The 23,312-nt window shown below is 34.5% G+C and overlaps 1 protein-coding gene across 9 annotated transcripts in view; it reads left to right on the top strand.

The window, feature by feature from the left end:
* The window catches only part of ZMYM4 (zinc finger MYM-type containing 4), a 3,261,850-nt gene that overhangs the window by 1,599,197 nt on the left and 1,639,341 nt on the right, over positions 1-23,312 (top strand). For 7 of the 9 annotated variants that reach the window (XM_044059341.1, XM_044059348.1, XM_044059324.1 and 4 more), the window contains 2 exons: positions 11,797-11,947; positions 12,452-12,567. The exons of the other annotated variants lie outside the window; for them this stretch is intronic. In XM_044059341.1, the coding sequence (XP_043915276.1) occupies positions 11,797-11,947; positions 12,452-12,567 (267 nt within the window). The remainder of the gene's footprint in view (positions 1-11,796; positions 11,948-12,451; positions 12,568-23,312) is intronic. 9 annotated transcript variants of the gene reach the window in all.

Here is a 23,312-nt window from a genome sequence, read left to right as displayed (position 1 = left end):
TTCCTCAGTATTTACCAGTTTTGAGGGCAAAATAGTGGGGTGCCACACATTCTCGAGTGTCCCCTTCAGTTCCCAAATTTGGGTAAAGTTGTTGCTGATGTCATCACATGCACAGGCATGCATGATGATGTCAGCTTTGTGAGGCAGACTGCCAGCCTGTCTGAATTCGACTGAGGGCACGAGGGGTGTGTCTGTACTCTGTTTACTTTTTTTCTGCTACATACTTTTGTAAGTGGAAGTTAGTGTGGAATTGCCTTGGCTTGATTTTAAACTATTAGTAGCAGCAGTCAGCAGCACACAGCATCAGACGAGCGGAGGACGACTCTCTTGAGTGTCTGGAGCTGTTTTTTGTTTTGTACTTGTAGTAAGTACTCGTTAAATTAGTACTTAAGTGCAGCAGCAGCAGTTGAGCTTCAAAGTCGGACTGGTCCACCCAGGGTCTAACTAAGTCTTCTTGCACACTCCTACTGAGAATGAGAAAATTTATCTGGACTTCCTCCTTGTCCTCTAGGTTTAAGAACTTGGTATACTGAAAATATGTGAAAGTCTGATTTCTTGGTTAAAAAGTAGTTGTAAGGCTGTCATCAAATGGATTACCATTTTGGTTACTAGAAGAGCCAGCTGTAATGGTTGGAGAACCTTTTATGATATTTATGTTTAAGTTTTTGGTGACTGAGGAATTGTGCTGCAGCAATGGAGAACAACTGAAGTAATAACCCTGTGTAAAACACTATCCAAAAACTATAAACCTGCGAATTTGATACTGGTGACATACATTCTCAGGTCAGGTTTTGCTGCCTTGCGATTGTTTACTTACTGGTCCAGTCTGGAATTGAGTCATTGCCCCTTATTATTTTATGGCTTCTTATGAATGCTACATAAGTTTCTTGGCCTGCGGTTCTTCTTCCCGCTTTTCCTCTGCCCATGACACTCAACTCACCACATATTTTCATAATTTTCCCTCTATCACATAATGTTTCTTGTTTTTTCTGATAACTCACTGAGGATTACAGCCAGAACTAACTGCTAGATATTACAATTTCATTTTGTTTGTTCAGAAATATTTGTTAATGAAAAACCTGCTGCTCTAACTTTTTACCTGATTTGAGGCCTTATTACCCAGCATCATTTTGGCTTTGTTCAGAATTCTTAAGCACAGAAGTAGATAGGTACACTTTGGTTATTTGCAGGCTCTACCGGGACACAAACCACTCATTCTGTTGTTTACTATGTACTTTCCTGCACAGCTAACAGTCTGCCTTCTTGCACACTCTCCCCGAGAATAAGATTCATCTGGACTTCCTCCGGCTCCTTCAAGTAAAAGAAAAAAAAAGCAACTTAGTTTCATCATAGCTAGTTTAGCTCAACACTGCCCATATTTTCACAGAATGTCCAGATTAAATATGCAATGCATATTTTATTTCAGATTTGGCAAACCTACTGCCCAGAATCGGCTATATTGTTTGAAGTGCTTTGGAGCTCATTATCTGTCAACCAGTCTGTTTCTGTGTTATCTACCAAGTGTGTACATATTTTCAAGAAGTAAGTGTTCTTTATATGTGTTTTTGCCCTTGACTGTTTTAAGCTTTGCCTTTAATACCTGAACCACACATTTTTTGAACTGTGTGGGAGTTTATTAAGTGAAGTTAGGATACATACGAGTAGGACATACTGAGGGAATACTACTGCAGTTTAGCATTGTGAACAAATTCTGAATACAGCTGAACTATCAAGTTGTTTATTAATAGTCTGGACAAACTGATTATCTCAACTGTTGTGGAGTTATTACAGCTATATATGACCAGTGATCACCATTCTGTATCTTACACCAAATATTCACATAAGGAAGGAGTGGAATTCCACTCATTGTAGGAAAACAGCTTTGGACTAATATCCTGGCATTATGGTCTTTAAATGAACTTTCCTACAAGCTGCTTTCCCCAAAGTTGTGCCTTGTAAAAAATAGATGCAGTTCTTCATGTTTTCCAGGAAATGTCATGAGATATTTACTACCTAGTTAAAAAAGTTATAAAAAGAGAAGCCGGTCATCCTGATGTCTGCAAGGTAAGATGGTGCAGTATTTACCATCAAGTTATGCCTCAGTCATTTGAAAGACTTTACTTTTTATCAGGAAGGGTGTTGAATACATCACTTGTATAAAAGAAAGAAATTAAGCCTATGGTGGAAAATGTGCTCTGAGGCATTTGTATAAGAAACAGGATTAGTATTTAAAAGAAAGTTCCCATGCAATTCAGTCTAAATGAATGTTTATACAGAGAGAAGCGAATACCTTTGGAAGTAGTTGCATCCCTAGCAACCTTCATATTTAAATGTTCAGTTCATGATTTAGTTTATTTTTTTAAGGATAGCCAGTGCACATTTTAAGTTCTAAAATATGTTAACTGAGATGGTGTTTGATTTGTCGTATATGTGAGGGAAGTAGAAATAAGACAAAGAAAATAATCATGCAAGGGGAATACAGACTTAAACCTAACTTTAAAATGGGTAAAGCCTGTGGGTGTAGCTGTATATTTGGGGCAACTGGCCATGTACGTAGGAGTAACTTCCCTTTTTGGAAAGTGTATATAGTGTTCTCTGTTTACTGTGAGTTAAAAGGGCTTGGTGTTTGAAAAGGTATTCATTTTAATTTATTGAGTGTTTTTATTGAAATAAGTCTGAGAAATGTGAGAAGGCATACAACTGCATTTAATGTTAGCCTGCCAAGCATTCATTTGTGAATGTAGTTTGCAAGTTGGAAACATGATCAAAAGAACTGTCATGCAGAATATATGAAAGTAATAGCTTTTTAACAGAATGACTGGCTTTATCATTTGTTTATCATGGATTGTCAGTGGCATTTGCATATTTAGAGAAAAAACAGAGTATTGAATTATGTTATGAAAATAACAGTATTACTTGGTGACACATTGGATAGAAACGAGCATGTGGGTTTGGTAAAGAAAAGACTATAGAATAGATATTCAGCAGAGTATCATGACCAAATGAAAATGGGGGTAATAGAGATAAAAAAAGAAAAGAAAGACCATTGTAGATTGTGTTAAGGGGTTACCGACAGGGAGGGAGAATGGCTTTATATTCCACTAAAATTGCTATTGTGGAGTTTTAGGAGAACTAATTAGCTTTCAGCAGGGAATATTGTTTATTGTTGGGGAATAGAACCTGACTTGTAATAGTGAGGCTGTATCAGGGTGACCTAGACGAGAAAATATAATAAAATAGGGTAGATTACCAAAGGATTGTATGAGACTGTTTGGAATGAAAGTAGTGAATTTACTGTCTGGAGCTCAGACAGAAATGACTTATTCCCCTGTGTAAAGTAACGTTAAGCTTGATAGGAATTACATGTCATACAAACATGGGTATGCTTTTGAATGCTTCCTATAAGTTTTTCAGATCTTGTACCAATAAAGAGTAAGCTAAAGGTGAAGGACAGTAAATTAAGTGAGACGGTGGAAATTTCCTACTTATTTGTTAAAAAGAGGAATATTAAGAATGGGTAGGAAAATGATTTGATGTACATTTCTTTGCAAAAAAATGCCTGGGGAGTGGGTTAAAATGAAAAATAGAGTTTAAAATGTAGAAATAAGGGAGGAAAAGGTATGGGAAAAAAGTAATAGGAATTATTTAGAGGGGTTGACAAATGTTACATTATTGTAGAAGGGGAACCTCACACAACAGGAGGAGGATTGATTGCAGAGTGATAAAGGGAAAATAAGGAAATGTTTGGATAATATGCATGAGTTTGGAAAGGTTGCAGTTGAGCATTTTGATAACTCAGTAGCAAAAAATGTCTTAGCACAATGATTTAGTCAACAGACAGCAGAAAACGTGGTTACCAAACTTGGGGAGCCTATGACAAGAAAATTCAGCAGATCTTAGAAATATTGGAGATGGTTCAGAAATTATGTGAAAATTTGTATAAAGCAGAGGAACAGGGAAACCAAGACCAAGAAAAGGCATAGATGGAAATATTTATGGAAGAGTTGACTTTACCAAGGTTAGAAGAAGATGAGGCTCAGTAATTAATAACTAAGATATGAAGAGGTTATAAAATATTTTCATATATTATCAATCAACAGGGAATTCTCCAGGAACAGATGTTGTTCCTGTGGAAGGTTTGCAGTTAGGAGGGAAGAAAGCAACAAAGATCTAGAAGGTTTTGTTAACATTTAAGGGGGGGTGCTATCATCTTGTAAGAAAGCTATGGTAGCTGATTTATTCAGAGAGAATAAAGACCCTTCAGAGCACGCTTCATATAGATCCACTTCAAATTTAAGCCATAATTATAAAGTGTTTGTCTGTAATGGCAAAGGGCTTGCCAAAAAGGGGTAGATATGAATGATCATGATTTTTATGAGCTTGCTTTAATGTTGAGGAGGCAAACATTTTAAAACATTAATAACAATGATGATCCAGAGGCAGGCAGAGTGTAAAAAACTGGTATTGTTGATGGGTTTTGAGGCAAAGATGGCATCTTATTGAATCACTGGGATTTGATGAGTAGGGCAGTGGTAGTATTTGTGTTACCTGACAGAATAATATGGTTAGCTAGGAGGATATGTAAACAGTCAGAAACAAGAGTTAAGGTGCGAGAGTTCCTCTCTGACAAGCTGTATTTGAAAGGAGGAACCAGGCAAGGGTGTCCTGTTTTCGCCTTTCTTCTTTGCTTTAGACCTAAAGCCATTAGCAAAGAAAATAAGGAACTCACACATTCAAGGAAGTAACTGGTATGGCATTAAGACAAAATAGCTTTTTTTTGCGGCTATTATTTGTAACTTGATAAGTCCAGAAAGACATTTTTGTGTTGTGGAACATTGTTTTAAAAACATCTTTATTAAACCACTGAAAACATATTTATTAAATCACAATTTTATAGCAGTGGCATATATGTATACGTACATTAATATAAAACAAAAAATAAATCCTAGTAACTTTTTATGTACCATAAATGTTTCTTTACAGTCATTCACTTTGACATTAGATACATTGTTCAATTTCCTGCCTTCCCTTAAACCTCATTTCTTCTCCTGACCATTACTCTGCATATAGTGTTTCCACAAATGCCATTTACTTCTCTGATTTGCTTTTCCCTTTTCTAAGGATCCCATCTCCTTTACAATATTCAGTGGTTCAATTACAGTTGTTTGGATTTCAATTTCCATATTCTAGCACTTGCTTTTTGGCAGCCTTGGCATTAAACTTGGTAAACGACTTGCTGTGTTTAGGTAATTCAGAACCTATGTCTCAACTAAAAAGAATAATTTTCTTAGTTACAATTTGCTTCCCCAAGATTTCTGACAAAATTGGTAGTAGAGAATCCTACCAACTAATTACCTTCCTAGGGCATGTTTTCCCCGTTACCTCTCTCTTGCCTATCACATCTCCAGCATTTGCTATATAGAAAATGTTCTTATTTCTGCTTGCGGTATAAAAATATCTGTGAAAATACTTCCAAGCAAAAATCCTAAACTTGATGGACTTTGTTGTATACTCAGGAGGCAAACAGATGGCTTTCCATTTTTCCTTTGTAAACTGCCTTTCCAGTCTTTCATCAGAATCTTTTCTAAACTCTGATTGATTCTTATCATAATATTTTATATGCCTAACTAATTGTCCCGTTTTAACAGCTGCTTCTATTTTAGACTCAACTAAGAGCACTACCATAGCTGGTCTTTCACGTAGCATTCTCTTGTCCCTTACTCCTTACCTGTATTTTGTTGTTGGTTCTTGGTATGGAAAGCAGTCTCTAACCCGCAGTCCAGACTTATACTTGACCTCATACCAATCAGTTAACTTTACCTCCTTAGCTATTTGCTCCCAAGTGTATTGGTTCCTTTGCTAATTTATTCCAGCTCCCTCTTGCCTATTTTATATACCTTTACTTGTAGCCTTCCCTATTGGCAAAATCTCCTTTCTGCATTTCTATGTTGGTATAGTTCTTGTCTGCTTCTTTAACAACCATAAAGAACAGTGTATTCATGTTCTACTTATTGACTTGCATCCAGAATCCTACTCACTCTTTATTTCTCAATACTACCCCCCCCATTTCATCATCATCATCAGCCTCTTCCACTTTGATTTTTAACCTTCTGCTTGTATTATATGTATATATATTTATATCTATCTGTATCTATATGTCTTTATAGTTATATGTGTATATATACACTCACACACACACACACACACACACATATATATATATATATATATATATATATATCCATATCTCTCTCTCTCTCTCTCTCTATATATATATATATATATATATATATATATATATATATACGCATACACATACACACACACACACACACACATACACATGAGCTTTAACTACATCACTCTAAAGTATCCCTTCAGATAATTTCTAAACCACCTTGTTCTATGGAGGGAATCAACTTATTCCTTTTAATTCTTGCTCTCTTCCTCTCGCAAATTCCTTCAGCTCTTTATTCATTACTGTCTTATGCCTTACCTGTATATAAAATTAAAGGGACTAAAAACATCTTCATTGTTTGTATCCTGCTAGCCACATCCATAATTAGGAGCTTACAGTCCGTCAGTTTTTCCATTATCTTTTGTGTAGTCTCTTCTCGCATATACTTGGCTGCCATAACAAAATCTTTTTTTAATCCATACACTGAATACTTTGTATTATCATTACCCCATAAATATAGGTGTTGCTGTACCATTTCATGCCTGGGTCTTTGTTTTATATTCATTAGTTTTATATCCAGAAAATAAACTGACTGGAATGTCTTCTACAACACTGCAATATCCTTTTCTGGTTTTATTAAATACAGAAAAGTGTCATCTGCAAATAAGGTCAGCTTTTCTGGTTTATCATAGCAATTATAGCCTTGAATTTGTGAATCTCTTATTTTGTGAGAAGAAAGGAAATTTTAACAATAGAGATGACTGCAAGTAGGGCATAGAAAATAGGCAAGAGAGGCCTATAATTTACTGGAGAAATTAGCAGATTAAAAAAAGTCCCTATAAATAATATTTGTCAGAAATCTTGGAAAGCAAGTGATTAGAACTAAGGAAAGCTTCTTGGAATACAAGATCTGAATTGCCTAGATGTTTGATAAGGGTTTGCTATGTTTAATACTATCGGCTGCCAAAAAGCAATTATAAGAAAATAGAAATCAGAATCTAAACCATAACTGAAGTATTGAATTGTGTATATGAGATAAAAGAATCAGAGGTGGGATCTATATAAAAGGGAAGAAGCAAGCTACATTGAAATACATGGAACATGTTGGAGCAATATAGGCAGAATAATATTAAGGAGGAGGAGTGGGAGTTGAGCAGTTTCTGTAATTTTAGAGCAAACATTACTCAATATATGTGAATTTAATATGTTAAAAATAAAATTAAAAGAAAGGCTTAAATAGTTTGATTTTAATTATTTCACATGGAGTAATATTGAAGGTCATTATATTTAATATTCAGTATTTATTTTATATTTATGATAGAAATCTGTTTTGTGTCTTAGACAAGTAGCAACTGCTTCTGGTTATTATTGGTCAGCATATTTTACCTTTTTGTACCAAATTTGTATATAATACTTCAGTGTGTGTGTGTGTGTGTGTGTCTATTGATGTGTATTTTTGTATTCTGTTCATGTTATCTACAGTTTTTTTCAAGATTTTGCCTGCTGGAACTTTCAAAATGCATGAAAAAAAACTGCTTCACATATCTTTTTCCAGACATCTGATGTAGGACTCCCTGTTCTCTTCCTCCTTCACTTTGATTTTTTCCCCTGCTGATGTGGTCAGGATGCGCAGTTACCGGAAGATCATAGTTAAGTAACCTGGAATGTTTTTTTCCACTGCAAAAGGCTATTCAAAGCTTTGGCATCTCTTTTAAATATGTTTTTAAAGGGCTGCTGCTGTAAAAAGAAAAACAAGCCTCCAATCTCCCCCTACTCCTCCTTCAGGTTCTTTGTAGAGTGTATGGTGTCTTGGCTTATGTAGATGATGATATACAGAACAAATTAGAAGTAATCTTTAGAGAGAAGAATTCTCATTTGTCTTGGCTGTTCCCCAGTCTGTTACTCTTGATGAGCCTTATGAATGTCCATTGTAATTGAGCTGCTTAGGCCCTTGTAATTAATTAATTAATTCATTCATTCATTCTTTTGAGGATGTGCAGATTCAGGGAAAGCTACAGGTCAGGACTGCAGCCCCCACTCCACCCAGTTAAAAAACAAAAAGAAAAGAAGTTGTGCTAATTTAAATTCAGAAAGTTGGCTATTATTTAAAAATAATAGCCGGGTTTTTGACATTTGATTTGTTCCAAGGACATCTGATGCAAAAAAAAAAAAAAAAAAAATCAGCAAAACATCCCAACATCAGACCAATATATGCTTACTCCACCAAATGGAAGGGCTCTTGAGTATGTCAGAAATGTTGTTCAGAGTGTTTTAGTAAGTTGCTGCATGTTGTGTCAGGCTTCAGCTGGTTACTGAAGACTACCTGATTAAAAGCAAAATGAAAGAAGTCAGCATACCTGTGCAGAGGCACGTGTGCTGGAGGAGGTGTGTTTTGTTTGCTTATTGGCACTCAGCCTGCTACTGCCAGCATCTTCCTTTTTGTGTGTGTGTGTGTGGGGGGGGGGATAAAGCGTTCAGCTCTCCCTGGTTTTGCCTCAGGTTTTGACCTTTTTTAATGCACAGTATTCTGACAAATCATTGAAGATTACAGTTACTAAATAATGATAGACATTTGAGTGTCAGGATTAACAGTCTTCAGTCAAAAGCATGCTAATGCACAACTTGCCATTCTACTAACTTTTATTAAGTATATTAAGGCAGTGTGTGTGTCCCTGATTTTGATCCTGTACCCCCATTATGTTGTTTTTCTCAAATGTCCACTCAGAATAATGTTGAATACTGGATACAGTAGTCTGCTCTTTTACCTGTATTATGTTTTATATACTGTGCATGCTATATTTCAGACATGTTACATTTTACTGTTTTTTTTCCAAATATTTTTTTTATTTTCCAATTAATATAATGTTTAACAATACAATCATCAATAAACAAGTGTTATAAACCTTTATATACACTATGTACAATTGACCTGAACCAAGGAGGGAAAAAAAGTAATAAAATATATGAAATTAGTAACAAAAATTTATAATATTCAATTAATAAAGTATAAAGTTACACATTAATTATTTAGGGTTCATTTTTAATGTCTCAATAAGAGTTAAATTTTTTTCCTAAGGAATGTTTATCCATGTTTGAGATGAAATTCTCGATTCCTTCACCTTGATTTCTAATGTCGCTATTTCTTCCATCAATCTCAAGAATTCTTCCAGAGTAGGTTCTTGTGAAGACTTCCACTTTCTAGTTATACATTTCCTTGCCACAGCTAGTATGGGCCAAAGTAGGTATAGATCTTTTTTATTCATTCCAATAGTGTCATTAGCATTTAAGTGGACTAAAAATTTGCTTAAAATAAAGGTTTTTGTGAATATAGCTTCAAGAAAAATAGTAATTTCTTCCCAGAATTTTTTTTATAATAATACAGTCAAAAAATATATGAGACCAATCAGCTTTACAGTTTAAAGAACATCTCCAACAAATGGATTTATCAAGTGAATTGAATTTGGCTAGTTTATCAGGTGTAATAAATGCACTGTGAATATATTTCCATGTAAATATTTTCCATACTTGTAAATTAAATGTTAAGTTAACAGTACATAAAAGATTTGTTTTACTCCCCATTGATAGATTAGTGTGACATCATTTTGTATGAAATTCCAATATCTTACATTAGGATTAGTTTTATATGTTATCAATATTTTGTATAATTTTGAAATTAAATTTGTCCAATTATAATTGTCGTAAATATCTTCAGATATTAGACTTATCAAATTTAGACTAGTTTTATAAGGATAATTAATAATTTTACTATTAAGATCCTTAACATATGATAATATGCTTTGTAGTATCAACCAGTCTGTTGATGGAATGTCATATTTATTCTGAATTTGTTGAATGTCTAATACTACTTGATTCTCTGTACAATGTTGCCAACAAGTGAAGTTTTTCCCCTCCCATCTAGTTAAAGATAACATTATGAATTTTATTGAAGAAATTCTTTGTAGAGCTAAAGGGTATTATCAAGTCTAGCAAAATCTTAATTTCCATGTTAATATATATATATATAAAACTTCAGAATAAAATGTAAATATTATTTGTATAATTTAAGTTTGTTGGTTTTGTTATATTATATTGAATATTTACAGTCAGTATATGCCACATCCTATTATTTTGTTCACTTAATATACAAAATTTAATTATTTTATTTTCATTTAGAAAAATAATAGTGTGCAATGTTTTCCATGTCGAAGATTAATTAGGATCTATCCAATTAATGATAGTTTTTAATATGGAAGCTTTTATTTATGATTCTAGAGCTGGAAGTTTAATTCCACCCATTTCCTAAGATCTAATATGATGTGTATAGGCTATTCTATTTCTTTTTGGATACCAAAGAAAGTTTAATAGAATTTTATGTATTTATTTCAAGATTTTCCTGTTAGGTACTATAGGAATAGTGTGTGCAATGTAATTAATTTTTGGAAGTATTGTCATTTTTATTATTTGTAATCTGTCTTCAAATCTCAAGAACATTATATTCCAGGTTACGATTAACATTTTTATTTTGTTAATTATGTTGCTATAAATTGTGGCTAACATAGATTCCAAATTATCACATAGTGTTTTTGTTATTCCTAAATATTTTATTATGGGAACTTGTTTTCCTATCACACAATTTGTAGTTAAGGTAAATTCTCTCTTTTTATTCAAATGTATATAATTAGATTTTCCCTTGTTAAATCTGAGGCTGGAAATATGATAAAACCTTTCTACTATTTCATCTATTTTTTTGTCCTGATTTCTCCCAGGCAGATAATGTGAGTAAAACATCATCAGCAAATAACATAGTTTTTGAATTGAGTTGACCATATACATCTATGCCTGATATATTAAAGTTGTGGCATACTAATGAGGCAAATAATTCAATTCCTAAGGCAAACAGGATGGGAGACATCGGGCATCCCTGCTTTGTACCTTTGGTTATTTCAATAGCCTTCGAGGTAAATGGCCCAAGTTTTACATAAGCCAAATTGTTTTTATAAATATTCTTTATTAGCATAATAAAATTAGTAGGAAATTCAAACAATTCTAAAGCCATAAAAAGAAAATCCCAGCTCAATGAATCAAAGGCTTTTTCTATTTCCAAAGCTACTATTAGAGTTTCTTGGTTGTTTCTGTTTAGAAAATCTATGAGTGTTAGAATTCTTTGTATTTTGTCATGTGTGTGTCTTTTACATTTTACTGTTTTGATATTTTTAGGGGCAGAAGGATTGTAGAGTTAGGGAGGGAGTGTTCACATAGTATATTAAATAGCTTTGGTTGCTGATGATGGGTGGAAGCAACTTAGAAAGCTCGTTATGTGTGGAACAAGTGCCACCAAAATGATTCCTCCTCATATTTGATCTTAGGACTTGTGGCACCTGGGTCTGTGACCAAAGAATGTTACTCAGTGGAAAACATTGCTGTTAAGATTTGTAACTTTTAGTAAGCTTCATTTTTCTTTTTTTCTTTTTTTTTTTTTTAGTAAGTCTCGCTTACAAAATAATTCAGAACTCAGGATAGTTTCCTGTGGTATTCTGTTTTTCAGTAGGAAAAGTTAACTTTTTTCCCCTCTGTAGCCTTATATGTTTTAATGGTATGCACTCTTCTTCTCCAAACAGAAGTCAGCAAAAATTACTCCCTGCACTTTATGTAAATCATTGAGATCTTCTGCTGAGATGGTAGAGAACACAAACAACTTGGGGAAGACAGAACTGTTTTGTTCAGTGAACTGTCTTTCAGCTTACCGAGTTCAGTCGATCACCTCTTCAGGTAACATTTGTTTCCGCACCACTTTTTAAGTTATTTGATGTGTGATCCGTTTAAAGTACTCCAAAGGCTTCTTGAAGTCATTAGAGTTCTGTGCAGTACTTATATGTTTAGTTTGTTTGTTCCCATTTCCTACCCGATAAACATAATGGCTGCAGAAGTCATTTCTGTTTTCATGTCATTTTAAGTAAAATTTTTGTATGTAAAGGAACTGAGTTTTTAACTCTTTAGTAAAGGTAGAACTGATATACTGTTAACAAGACTTTGTTATTTTAGAAAGACATTTGTTAGCACTTCTTGATTTTATATTTGCTTTGGATATTTTCCTTGCATTAAACCTCATTCAGGATATTTGTAGAGTTTGCGTTTATTGTTATCTACATTAGCACAGGATTCTTGAATATAAACATTTTAATGTAGGTAGTAGTCTGGTAGATTTGAGTTTAGGCTCATGGAATGCATCATTTTATATTTTTGTATAGGTTTAATTATTTTGTTTCTCATCAGGTGTTCAAGTTCAATGTAATAGCTGTAAATCTTCATCCGTACCTCAGTATCACCTTGCTATGTCAGATGGGAGTATTCGCAACTTCTGCAGTTATAACTGTGTAGTAGCTTATCAGGTATGGAATAAGACTGTGTTAATCTAGGCTATTTATTTATGTTTAAGAAGTATTAGTTTGCATGTAAGTCATATATAAAACTTCAAAACTTTAAACACTTTCATGTAACTTCATGTGAGTTGTTTTAATGTCAGTGGTTCAGCTCCATATTTTGAAGGCTGTGCTTCATGTCTCAGTACTCCACCAAGAAGATAAAATGTTATAGTCATTTGACATTCTTAATGTTGTGGGCATATTGACACTTTAGGTATCTCTGTTGATTAACAGATCCTTGATTCAGTGTTGTGATGTACGTTTTTTAGTCTAAAATTGTGCTCAGTATGTTTTAGGTTTTAGGTAGTTGTTTTATTTTCTTTGTTGGAATAATTCAGATCATTCACACCAGGAATCTCCTGTTCTGTTAAGTATATATGATCAGTTAGATAATCTTGCAAGTTTAGATCTTTATTGGTATGATATGTTATACCTGCAAAATGTTAAAAGTAAAATTTATGGAATATTACTTTTTGTTAAGAGATCATTACTGTTTTCTGCTGTTCGAGATTGTATTGTTGTCAGATTTGCTTAAGAGACTTTCAGTAAAATTTAAAGAAGACTCTCTTTTATTGGTTGGGTTTTTTCTTTCACTTTTGTTTCTTGTGCCCCCAAACATCGACCACACTGTCATATCCAATTCTTTTTTTTTTTGAATGCATTAAAAGTACTTTCAAAATTCTGCAGCTACAGGTGTCTTCTGTTTGACTCTCGCAGATGGAGTTCTGCCGTAAATGAAGGTGAAATCTATATGCAGATAGCAAAAGTTGATCTTGCCATGCTGTCTTGTCATTCCTTCCTGTCAAGAGGAAAGATGAAAGTATTCCCATTTTTTCCCCTTTTTCTGGTCAGTTGTGCCATCTCCCTGACATCTGTCTGGTTTGAGTATTTGAGTATAGACCATTACCCAAGTTTGGTAATTTGTACATTTACAACACATGGCCCCAAGGATTGCTGCATGACAGCAATGACTGATGAATGGCAGCACTGGCAGAGAAATTCAGTTTTTAAAGCAGCTTCATTGAGTGCCATGCTTTTTCTTCATTTGAGCACTTTTAAGTCTTTCATTTTCCATATACATCTGGTATGGATAAAAGACATTTTAGTTAATGTAAGGCTACTCTTTTATAGTTTATTTGCTGTTTAGTGTGTTGGTCTTTTCCTATTAATTGTATATTATTTGTTTATATTTCATGTTTCGCAATTATTATGCATTTTGGCTTGTTATTCCTTTTTCTAGGTATCAATGGACATTCTCAGACTTAATTTAATGTCATAAATGCATTTTTGTCTTCTGGAAAGACTTGTGAAATGATTGTTTCTATCAGATGATGATGTAGATCATCGCTGTAATTTGTTTTGTTAATATATTTCATTCTGAATTTATTTTTAGTAGTGCGCAAGACAGTATTAAAATGTATTGCTTACAGCAGACTGTCTGTATGCTTTACTTGCATTAAAGACCACTTAGCCTGATTTTATTCTGACTTTCTCACTAAGCAGAGAGGCTAATATTAATAAAATAAGAAAAAAATTAAAAGAGCTGTCTGTCAAAGTCCTGTGTAGAAAATGGCTGGGTAAATTTTTAGTGCTTATGTGGTGGACTATATAATTCAAAGATAGCAGGATATTAGCAGTCTAGAGTTTTTTAAAGCTTTTTTCCCCCAGTTGCCTGCTGATTATCAGATCCACTTTCAGTCATCTGTTCTTTCCCACCATATGCTGGGGCAAGAGCTGAGCAAGATGAGGCCATCATTTAGGCAGCCATCAGGAGTTTTTTGCTTTTTTTTCTCCCCTGCATGGCCCTTACCCCATAGTGCATATTTCCAGTAACACACCCAAGGTCTGGTATGCAGTTGGAATCAGTAAAAACACATTGCTTTCTTCCTGGAATGAGATAACCCCTCAGGAGAGCCCCTCATTCCCCCAGTTAGCTTACTTCTGTGGTTTCCAGTCTTCAGTAGTGATTCAGTCTTGGGAACATGCACCCTGGGCAGTTCCACACCCTTCCCCTGAAAAGTTACTGCTCAAATTCTCGTTGCTTAGGTTGTAGTCAGGGCTTTATTCCTCTATGCTGCCTTCCCTTTGAAATTTAGTGATGGTAATGTGGATGAAGTAAGGCTGAAGATATTAAACTTCTGCAAAGGTATCTTTTAGTGTTAATTTCCAGCTATGGACAGAACATTTTGAGTAGGGTGATTCCAAGTATCTGAAATGAAAGTCCTGCCGTACATTTATTGATTATCTTCCTTCATCCCCCTTCATTTTGCAAAACTGTACTCTCTCCAGCATTTATAGATTGGTAGGCTTTAAAGGGCATGTACAGAATGTGTTGATCTGGACAAGTCTGCTTTTCAGATGTTTAGAACTGGTTGATATGTGAGCTACTAAGACTAGTAAGACACTGTTGTTGATTGTGCCGTACCCTAAGATGGAGACAGTAAACTTTATGGCAGCTTGAGAAAATAATATTCTCATCATAAAGGGTTATTGTGACAGGAGATGACTGGGAAAATTTCACAGGCAGATTTCAGTTCCCCCCACGAGATCTTTTCATTGCTCTTTGCATCCCTTGGGGTGCATGGCTGCAGTGTTTTGCTTTAGTCTTTTGAACCTCGATGTAGGAAAGGAGCATTTCCACTCCTGTTCTTTTTTGCCATTGAAGTGACCAGATCAGTTAATTTTAAGTACAAGTCTGAGGTCTTGGAGTAGTTTGAAGAATGTATTTTATGCTCATCATTAGATCACTGCCACAGTAGCGTCAGCTTATGTGGGTTATATCCTGCCTGCAGTATAACAGCCAGCCAACTTACAAAACTTAAGGGCATCTACCACACAACCAGACCATTCAAAGCACAACCTAGACGAGCAGAAAATTAATGGTCTGTGTGCCAAGGCCTTAGGAGATTTCCTGCTACCAAGGAGTGCTTGCTTGTCTTGTGGGCTTTTGAGGATTGGTGATAAGCTAGCATTTTTCCATTGCTGGGTAAATAAGTTCCCTTTAGAAGAAGAAGAAACTTTCCATGTATATTTTTATGACTAAAACAGTACTTTTTATTTGAAAGAACTGTTTATTTTTTTCTAGGTTTTAATTTCTGTCAGTTTGAAACAGTGTTCTATTTGCTGGGTTTTTTTTTTTTTGTAAAATTTTGTTGTATTCAAAGTTGCTCTAATTTTTATTGATAGTAATTTTATGAATTATTGTAGGGGTGGGGCAAGTGTGTTTTGTGTTGGTCATTTACATTTTACCAACTATTGCTGACATCACTTGCTGCGTTTCAAGTGTCTTTCTCGGCTTATCCATGGAACAGGTTACTGGTTCCTCATTTCTTCTTTCCTCCAGAAACAAAGAAAGGAAAATTTCAAGATGGCCTTTGCCAGTTCAGCAGGCTGCTTCCTTGCTTCAACTGCTGATGGGTGACATTACAGTGGCCATTTCAGGTTCCTCAGACAACTCATCTTCTTTCTTGGGTTCCTCAGGTGTAGTCCCTTTGGCCACCTTGGATGATAGACATGTCATCTGTGGCTGTTGGTATGTCCTTTACAAGCATGGGAGAATCACTCCTGTCAGTCTCAGAGAAAGGAGCAGGGAAGTCTGCCTGGAGTAAGATGCCGGTTCTTAGGGGTGATGTCCATTTCATGAGTTGGTCTACTTCTGTAAGGAGGTTAAACCTTTTTCTTCCCATGTCTGTGTTACTCAAGATAGGGAAATTTATTGGACTTAGCTGAGGCTCTTAACCCTCTGTGTGTGTGTGTGTGTGTGTGTGTGTGTGTGTGTGTGTGTGTGTGTATATATATATATATATATATATATATATGTGTGTGTGTGTGTGTGTGTGTAGAAAGCAAGTAATTCAACATCACATATTGTTATACAGTGTTAGGAATACATTGAATCATCAAGGTAATATTAAACATTTAACACATTAAGAGTCTTGGTATTTCAGTAGCAACATTTCAAGGCTATCCCAACCACTAAGAGTCTTAGTGTGATTTGTAGATATTCTGATCATCTTTTTTTCAGTTTTACATAGTATTACTGTTAAATTTAAAGCTTCTTTGAATTTAGGAACTGGATTCAGTTTCCAGTTTTTTTGTAATCACTTTTCTAGCTACTGCCAGGAGACTCCAGAACAACTTTTGCTGTTTGGCTTTTACCGATAAAGGAAGTTGAGCATTCATTAGTGTTATTGATGTAGTTAAAGAGCAATTATCAGACCATAACCCATTAAACATACTTATCTCTTCCCACTATATATCTAATTTTTCATAATCCATCAACACGTGTGTCCAGTAAGCTTTTATATCTTTACATCTTCAACAGACTGAAAAAGACATTTTACCAGATTTAGAGATTTTATAGAGTAGAAGACAGTCTGTTTATATTTCCTAATAAAAACTTCCCAGTATAAATTTGAAGTTTGACTAACTGATTTAAGTAACAAAGTTTTATTCTTGCCATTTGTTGAGTTACTCAGTCCACTACTATCTAAAAAGTTTCAGAATTTTGTTTCAAAATTATTATTTATAGTTAACTTGTATAACTTGGACAAGCCTGCTTTGTAGGTCAATTTACCTGTGATGATAACTTCATGTATTCATATAATGGGGGAATAATGTTCTGTTCCTCTTCACCATTATTATCTTCAAATTCATTTAACTTCCTACTGACGGATAATAACTGGTTAACAGATTCACCCAACTTAGTCTTTCACTAAATATTCTAGCAACTTAGCTTTTCCCTTTTCAAAGAAATCAACCATAATATTAATCTATTCTTTTTAGTAAATTCATTTTAACATTGTCCTGAGTTTCCATAAATCTAGAGGTGTGTGCATTGGGAAAGCACAAGCATTTCCATTTGATATTAATGGAGTTTTAAAAACATATTTCTTAACTCTAAGATTTGATTTCATGTATACAGAGTCTAAAGATTGAAATGAATTTCCTTCTAAGGTAAATTTTATTAACCAGATGGAATAATTGTTGCATATTTCTAATTTATTATATTTGATAAACTTAAAAGAATTTAGTAAAATCTGCTTCTGAATGGTTTTCCATTGACTAGTGTAAGTTGAGTCTGTTTAGAATACAATAGAGTTAAAATTTGCAGCAACAGAATAAGATTCTACATCTGGGATGCTAATACCATCATACCCCCATAATCTTATATGATTTCTATAAGCAATTTTCAGCTTTTTAGGCTATCATAAGACTGAATTTAATATTTTTCCATTTTCTGTAAACATGTTTTGTCAAGTAGTAAAGCATATAATCTTGAGTAATATAATAATTTTAATAAGCACTAACCTAGCCTGAAAAGTAAAAAAAAAAAAAGTTCATTCCGTTTTATAATAAGAAGTAACATTTTTTCAAAATTATTATTAATAATGGTACTCGCATCTTGATAGATTTTTATTCCTAAATATTTTAGTTCTTTCCTTCCCACTTATATTTATCTATTAACTTCTCTTGTAATTGACTTAACACTAAAGTTTTATTATTATTAAATTTCATCAATGATACTTCTTGAAACTTTTAATCTCCTCATCTATTTCTTCAGTTGAGTAATTTAAATCTCCCATAGTTAGTAAAATGTCATCTGCAAAAAGTTGTATTTTAGATTGATAATCTTTGTTAATTGAGAATCCATTATTTTTTCATTGCTTCTTATACTGTTGGGTAGGGTTTTGATAATGAGTGCAAATAGTAGAGGGGACAAGGGAAACAATTGCTTTGTGTCTTTCTTTAAAGAGAATCCTTGAGAAATATAAAGTCCAATTTTAAGATATGCTTTGGAGTCTATATAGTTATTTTAATAATAATTGTTTTGGAAATGCTAGTGCTTCTAAAGTTTTAAACAAGTAGTTCCAATCTATAGACTCAAAAGCTCTCTTGATATCTAAGCTAATTGGCACCAATTTTCTTCATGCCTTTTGCTAAATCTAAGATAATTACTATCCTCTTGATATTGTCTTATGTTAATCTGTGGACTAAAATTCTGTTTGAGCTTTATTATTTAATTTTACTGTATCTCTTCTTCTTTAGTGAAGATGGAAGTAGGTATTTTATAGTGTAAATTTAATAATGAAATAGGTCTGTATAAGGAAGCTAACGTATTATCCTTTCCTTGTTTAAGTGCAGATGAGATTACAGACAATTTCCATGAAGGAGCAATTATTTCGGCACTCTGAATTATCCCGAAAATGTCACTCAGCAGTTCTAAAATATTTAATGGAAGCAGACTATATAATGCCATACTTAAACCATCTAACTCTGGAGCTTTACCATGTTCCCCTTTTTTAAAGCTTCTTTAACTTCTATTGGGTAACAGGCTCATTCAACAGAAATATTTGTTGGTCATTAAATTTCTTTGTAATTTTTTTTTCTTTAAATACTTGTCAATTTAGTAATCATCAGGATTATTATTTTTATCTTTATTAAAATTCTCATTGATTTTTTTTAAATATTAAGCATTTCCTCTGTGTCTGAAGTAAGTTTATTATGTGAAGGCTTTGAATATTATTGCTATGTGCCTTTTTACTTAAAATCTTACTTGTGTTATCAAATCTGTGTTGATTTCTTTGAAGTCATCACATAACTGTGCAATTTTCTTTTTTCTAAAGCTATCTCCACCTTATGCAGTGAAGCTGTATGGTATTTTGTCGTTAATTTTTAATGACTTCAGTATTATGTAATTTCTTTGTTGTTCATACTTTGCGTTTTGTATTTCATCTTATATTTTTAACAACTCTTTATCCCGCTCTTTCATTTTATTACTAGCCTATCTTTCCATTCAGTCTTTAATATGCATTTTAAGGACTCCCATAGTATGACTTTACTAACCTGACCATTATTATTCAAAGATAAAAACATCTCAATTTGTTCCTTAAGGTAACTAAAGTTCTTTTAATTTTATCATATATACTGAAATTTTGAAATTTCCTTGCATCCATTAATATATTAGTACTTAGTGCATTATGATCAGATAAAGGGCAAAGAGTAGTTTTAAAATAATTCACTTTTATTAAGTAAATCTGTAGAAGCATAAATCTGCTTTTACTATTAAATCAACAAAATTATTATTACTAATTTGTCTGTTTAGTGCTTTAGCTGATGCTAGGGTTTTAGCTTTCTTTTGTTCACTTGTATCTTGTGTACCAGATATGCCGTTAAAATGCCCTGCTAAAATTAAACTACCCTTCCAATGACTTTGTAGTACATTTAAGTGATCTTTAGCCTCTCTTGAACATATTCTCAGGATCCAGTAAATATTAGCTAGTTTATAGAGTTTGCCATTGTATTTAAATATTACAAATGTATGCTTTCCTTTGAGATCATTAGTGGATTCCATGGCCTTGGGCATTACAGTAGACTTTCTCCAATGTACTGCAGTTCCTCTCCTCTTTTTGATAAAAGAAGCAGATAACATTTCGTAACCTAAGTTATCTAAATATTGCATATCTTTATCTTTCAAGTGAGTTTCTTGCAAGAATGTCTCCTCTGTTTAGTTTTAGATGGCTCTATAATGATTTCCTTTTGTTGCCATTATTTAACTTTACATTAATAAACAATAGATTAAAGCTGTCCATGGTATGTATTTAAAAAGATTCCATTTAAAGAATATAATGACTCATTTATTCATCATATTCATTTAATTGTATATAAGACTGTAATGGATTCCTCCAACACTGTCTTAACATTCCACATTGTTTTTGAATTCTTTCTACAAACTAAACTACTGAACTGGATGGGCAGTGGTAGCGTTGTCACCACACAGCAAGAGTTCTCCTGTTTGATTCTCGGCTGGAGTGCCTTCTGTGCGGAGTCTGCATGTTTTCCCTGCATTCGTGTGGGTTTCCTCTGGGTGCTGCAGTTTCCTCCCACATTCAGAGATGTGTGGAGCATTTCACCCTGGACCTCTGCTGAAAATTGGCTACGTTCCAAGTCGGACTTCCCTGTTAACAAATGTAAAATAAATAAATAAACTTTTAAATAACGAAAACAAGTCTACAACTGTAATTGTTTATATTACCAATGAAACACAACTTACCACAGATACCAAAGTTCCTAGTTTTCCCATTGAATAGACAAACTACTATACTGTCTCTCTACCTACCAATACCTAAAAATTCATCGGAAATGTAGCCAAATGCTATTCCTTACCAATAATTAATATATGTATTAAAAATAATGAGACTTTTAGTTTAGTTATATATTTTACCATGTAAAACTATTTCCCCATTACTACATAAAAGTTTAATAATACTCTTCCGTTAATCACAAATATTAAATAATCTAGTAAACATATTTATGTAATAGTAGCATAAATTATCCATTAAATATTCCTAAATTATTTGCTCATTCAACATTATTATAACTAACTCTCTAAACAAGTAGAAGAGAGTGGGATCTGAAGAGAGGACGATATATGTAAGCTAAAAATGGCAGGTAATCTTATACTAAACTATTATACAAAAGGAAAATTAATGCACATATTTATTCATCATGCTAAAAGATATACACATTTTAAAGATCTAACAAAAGCTCTGAGTTGATTTTAAAAGTGCAACTGTCTGTTTCTCAAAATTGTGTAACATTCTTAATACAAAAAATATCAAAATATTTAAAAATCCTCTAGAGTATTAAACTAATTCATAAAAATGCTTGCATTACCGAGGTCAAAGAGAATGTCTTGCTATTTCTATGAAGTTAAAACATTTGCCGAACATATTGTATTCAGAAGTTGCAGTGTGTTTAATTGAAATCCGATTCTTCCTTCCCTAGTGCAAGCATATTGAAAAATCTGCTTTACTGTCTATCAAAATACATTTACTGATTCAGCAATATAACACACTAATTTCAGCTATTCCAGGTGGTATTTGTGAATCTAATCACACACAGTATATAAAAAGTGTGAAAGGTTCACTTGACCAAGCTTCAGCTTTCAGGATTTTTTCAATTTTTTTTTTATGGAAATGATATGAGATCTTATACATTCACATTTCTGCCATATGCATAGGTTCATAGGTTCATAGGTTTATACTAGGCTATCTGCCCTAAGGCATTTATAAGCCTAGCCCAAATTTTTGTGGCTTACGCCACCCCTTATATGAAAAAATACTGTGCCCATTAGTTTGTTGTGCCTCTGTCCAGCAGTGACACAGAGATGATTCCCGGGGTAAACCTACGATCTCCCATCCACAGGTCTAGATTTCTCTTGAACAGAGTCAGCGTGGTGCTCTGCCTCACATGGACCGGGATTTTATTCCACAGCATAGGGAGTCTCTGAGTGATAAATCTATCCCTCCAGCACGTCCTATTTATATCCGTGCTAAGGTTTAAGTCGCTTGCTCTAGTGGTTTTGGTGGATTTGGATTTTTGAGGTGGAGCATGTCCATTAATTCCGGGTTGGACATGGCCTTGTATGTCAGGCACATGTCACCTCTGAGCAGGCGGTATGCGACTGAATAGAGCTGGAGTTTCTTCAATCTGGCAGCATATGACAGATTTTGGAGTCCCTTTATCCTTTTGGTGAGGAACTTTTGGGGTCTCTCCAATTGCTGCAGATGTCGGGTGAGATACATCCCGAATGGGGCATTGTACTCGATCATTGGTCTGATAAGTGAAGAGTACAGGGAACAATAACCTCACTAGATCTGGATGTGAATCCTTCATGATCAGGTGGGCAATGTAGAAGGTCTTTCTAACCACTTTAGCAATGTGAGTGTCAAAGAAAGGCCACTGTCAACCTGGGTCCCCAGGTCCCTGATAACCTCTTCTGTGCTTAGTGGATTGCCACCTATATGGTAGCTTGGGGTTACCTTGTTTTTCCCGAAGGGTATGACTATACATTTTTGGCGTTTAACTTCAGGCCATGGCTCTGGCACCAGCTATCTGTTTCCGTGAGTCCCTTCTGAAGGATATCCGTGTCTGATGCACTTTCCACTATGGCGCCCAGTTTGCAGTCGTCTGCAAACTTTGTCAATAAAGTCCTCCTATGTTGGCCTGTACTTCTGAGAAGTAGATGCCAAACAATAGGGGGCCAAGGACCGAGCCCTGTGGGACACCACTTGTGACCGGCTTGGAGTCTGACACAGCGCCAGCAACTCTAACCCTGTGGGTTCTGTCCTTAAGCCAGTTTGCAACCCATCTTGTGACATATGGGTTTACATTTAAGCTGGTAAGTTTTTCTACAATACCCGAGTGGGGTATTGTGTCAAAAGCCTTTGCAAGGTCAAGGTAGGCTGTATGGACTGCCTTTCCCTCATCAATGGCCTTGGTGACTTTTTCGAAGAAGTCGACCAAGTTCAAAAGGCATGATCTTCCCTTGACAAAGCCAAACTGGGTCGGGTCCAATGTCTGCAAGTCCCCTATATCTTTGTTTATGAGCTCCATTATGATCCTCTCCATAGCTTTGCAGACTAGACTTGTTAAGCTTATGGGGCGGTAATTACCAGGGTCCGTAGAGGCGCCGCCTTTGTGGAGTGGGACAACAGTTGCCGTCGTCACTCCTTGGGCACGTATCCTGTGGTAAGGCTGAGATTAAACAGCTGCCTTATGTGCGGGTTTAATTCCTCATTTAGCTCGTGTAGCACACAGCCGGGGACACCATCCGGTCCCATTGATGCTGTGTTTTTAGCTTTAGAGAGAGCAGCTTTCACCTGCGCATTTGAGATGTCCGGGAGGCTACACTCGGCTGGGATAGTTAT

This window comes from Protopterus annectens, chromosome 1.part2 (genome assembly GCF_019279795.1).
Source record: "Protopterus annectens isolate FY-2018-M chromosome 1.part2, PAN1.0, whole genome shotgun sequence".
NCBI lineage: Eukaryota > Metazoa > Chordata > Ceratodontiformes > Protopteridae > Protopterus > Protopterus annectens.
The sequence above is the reverse complement of the archived record's forward strand: the minus strand, read 5'-3'. Positions and strand labels throughout refer to the sequence as shown.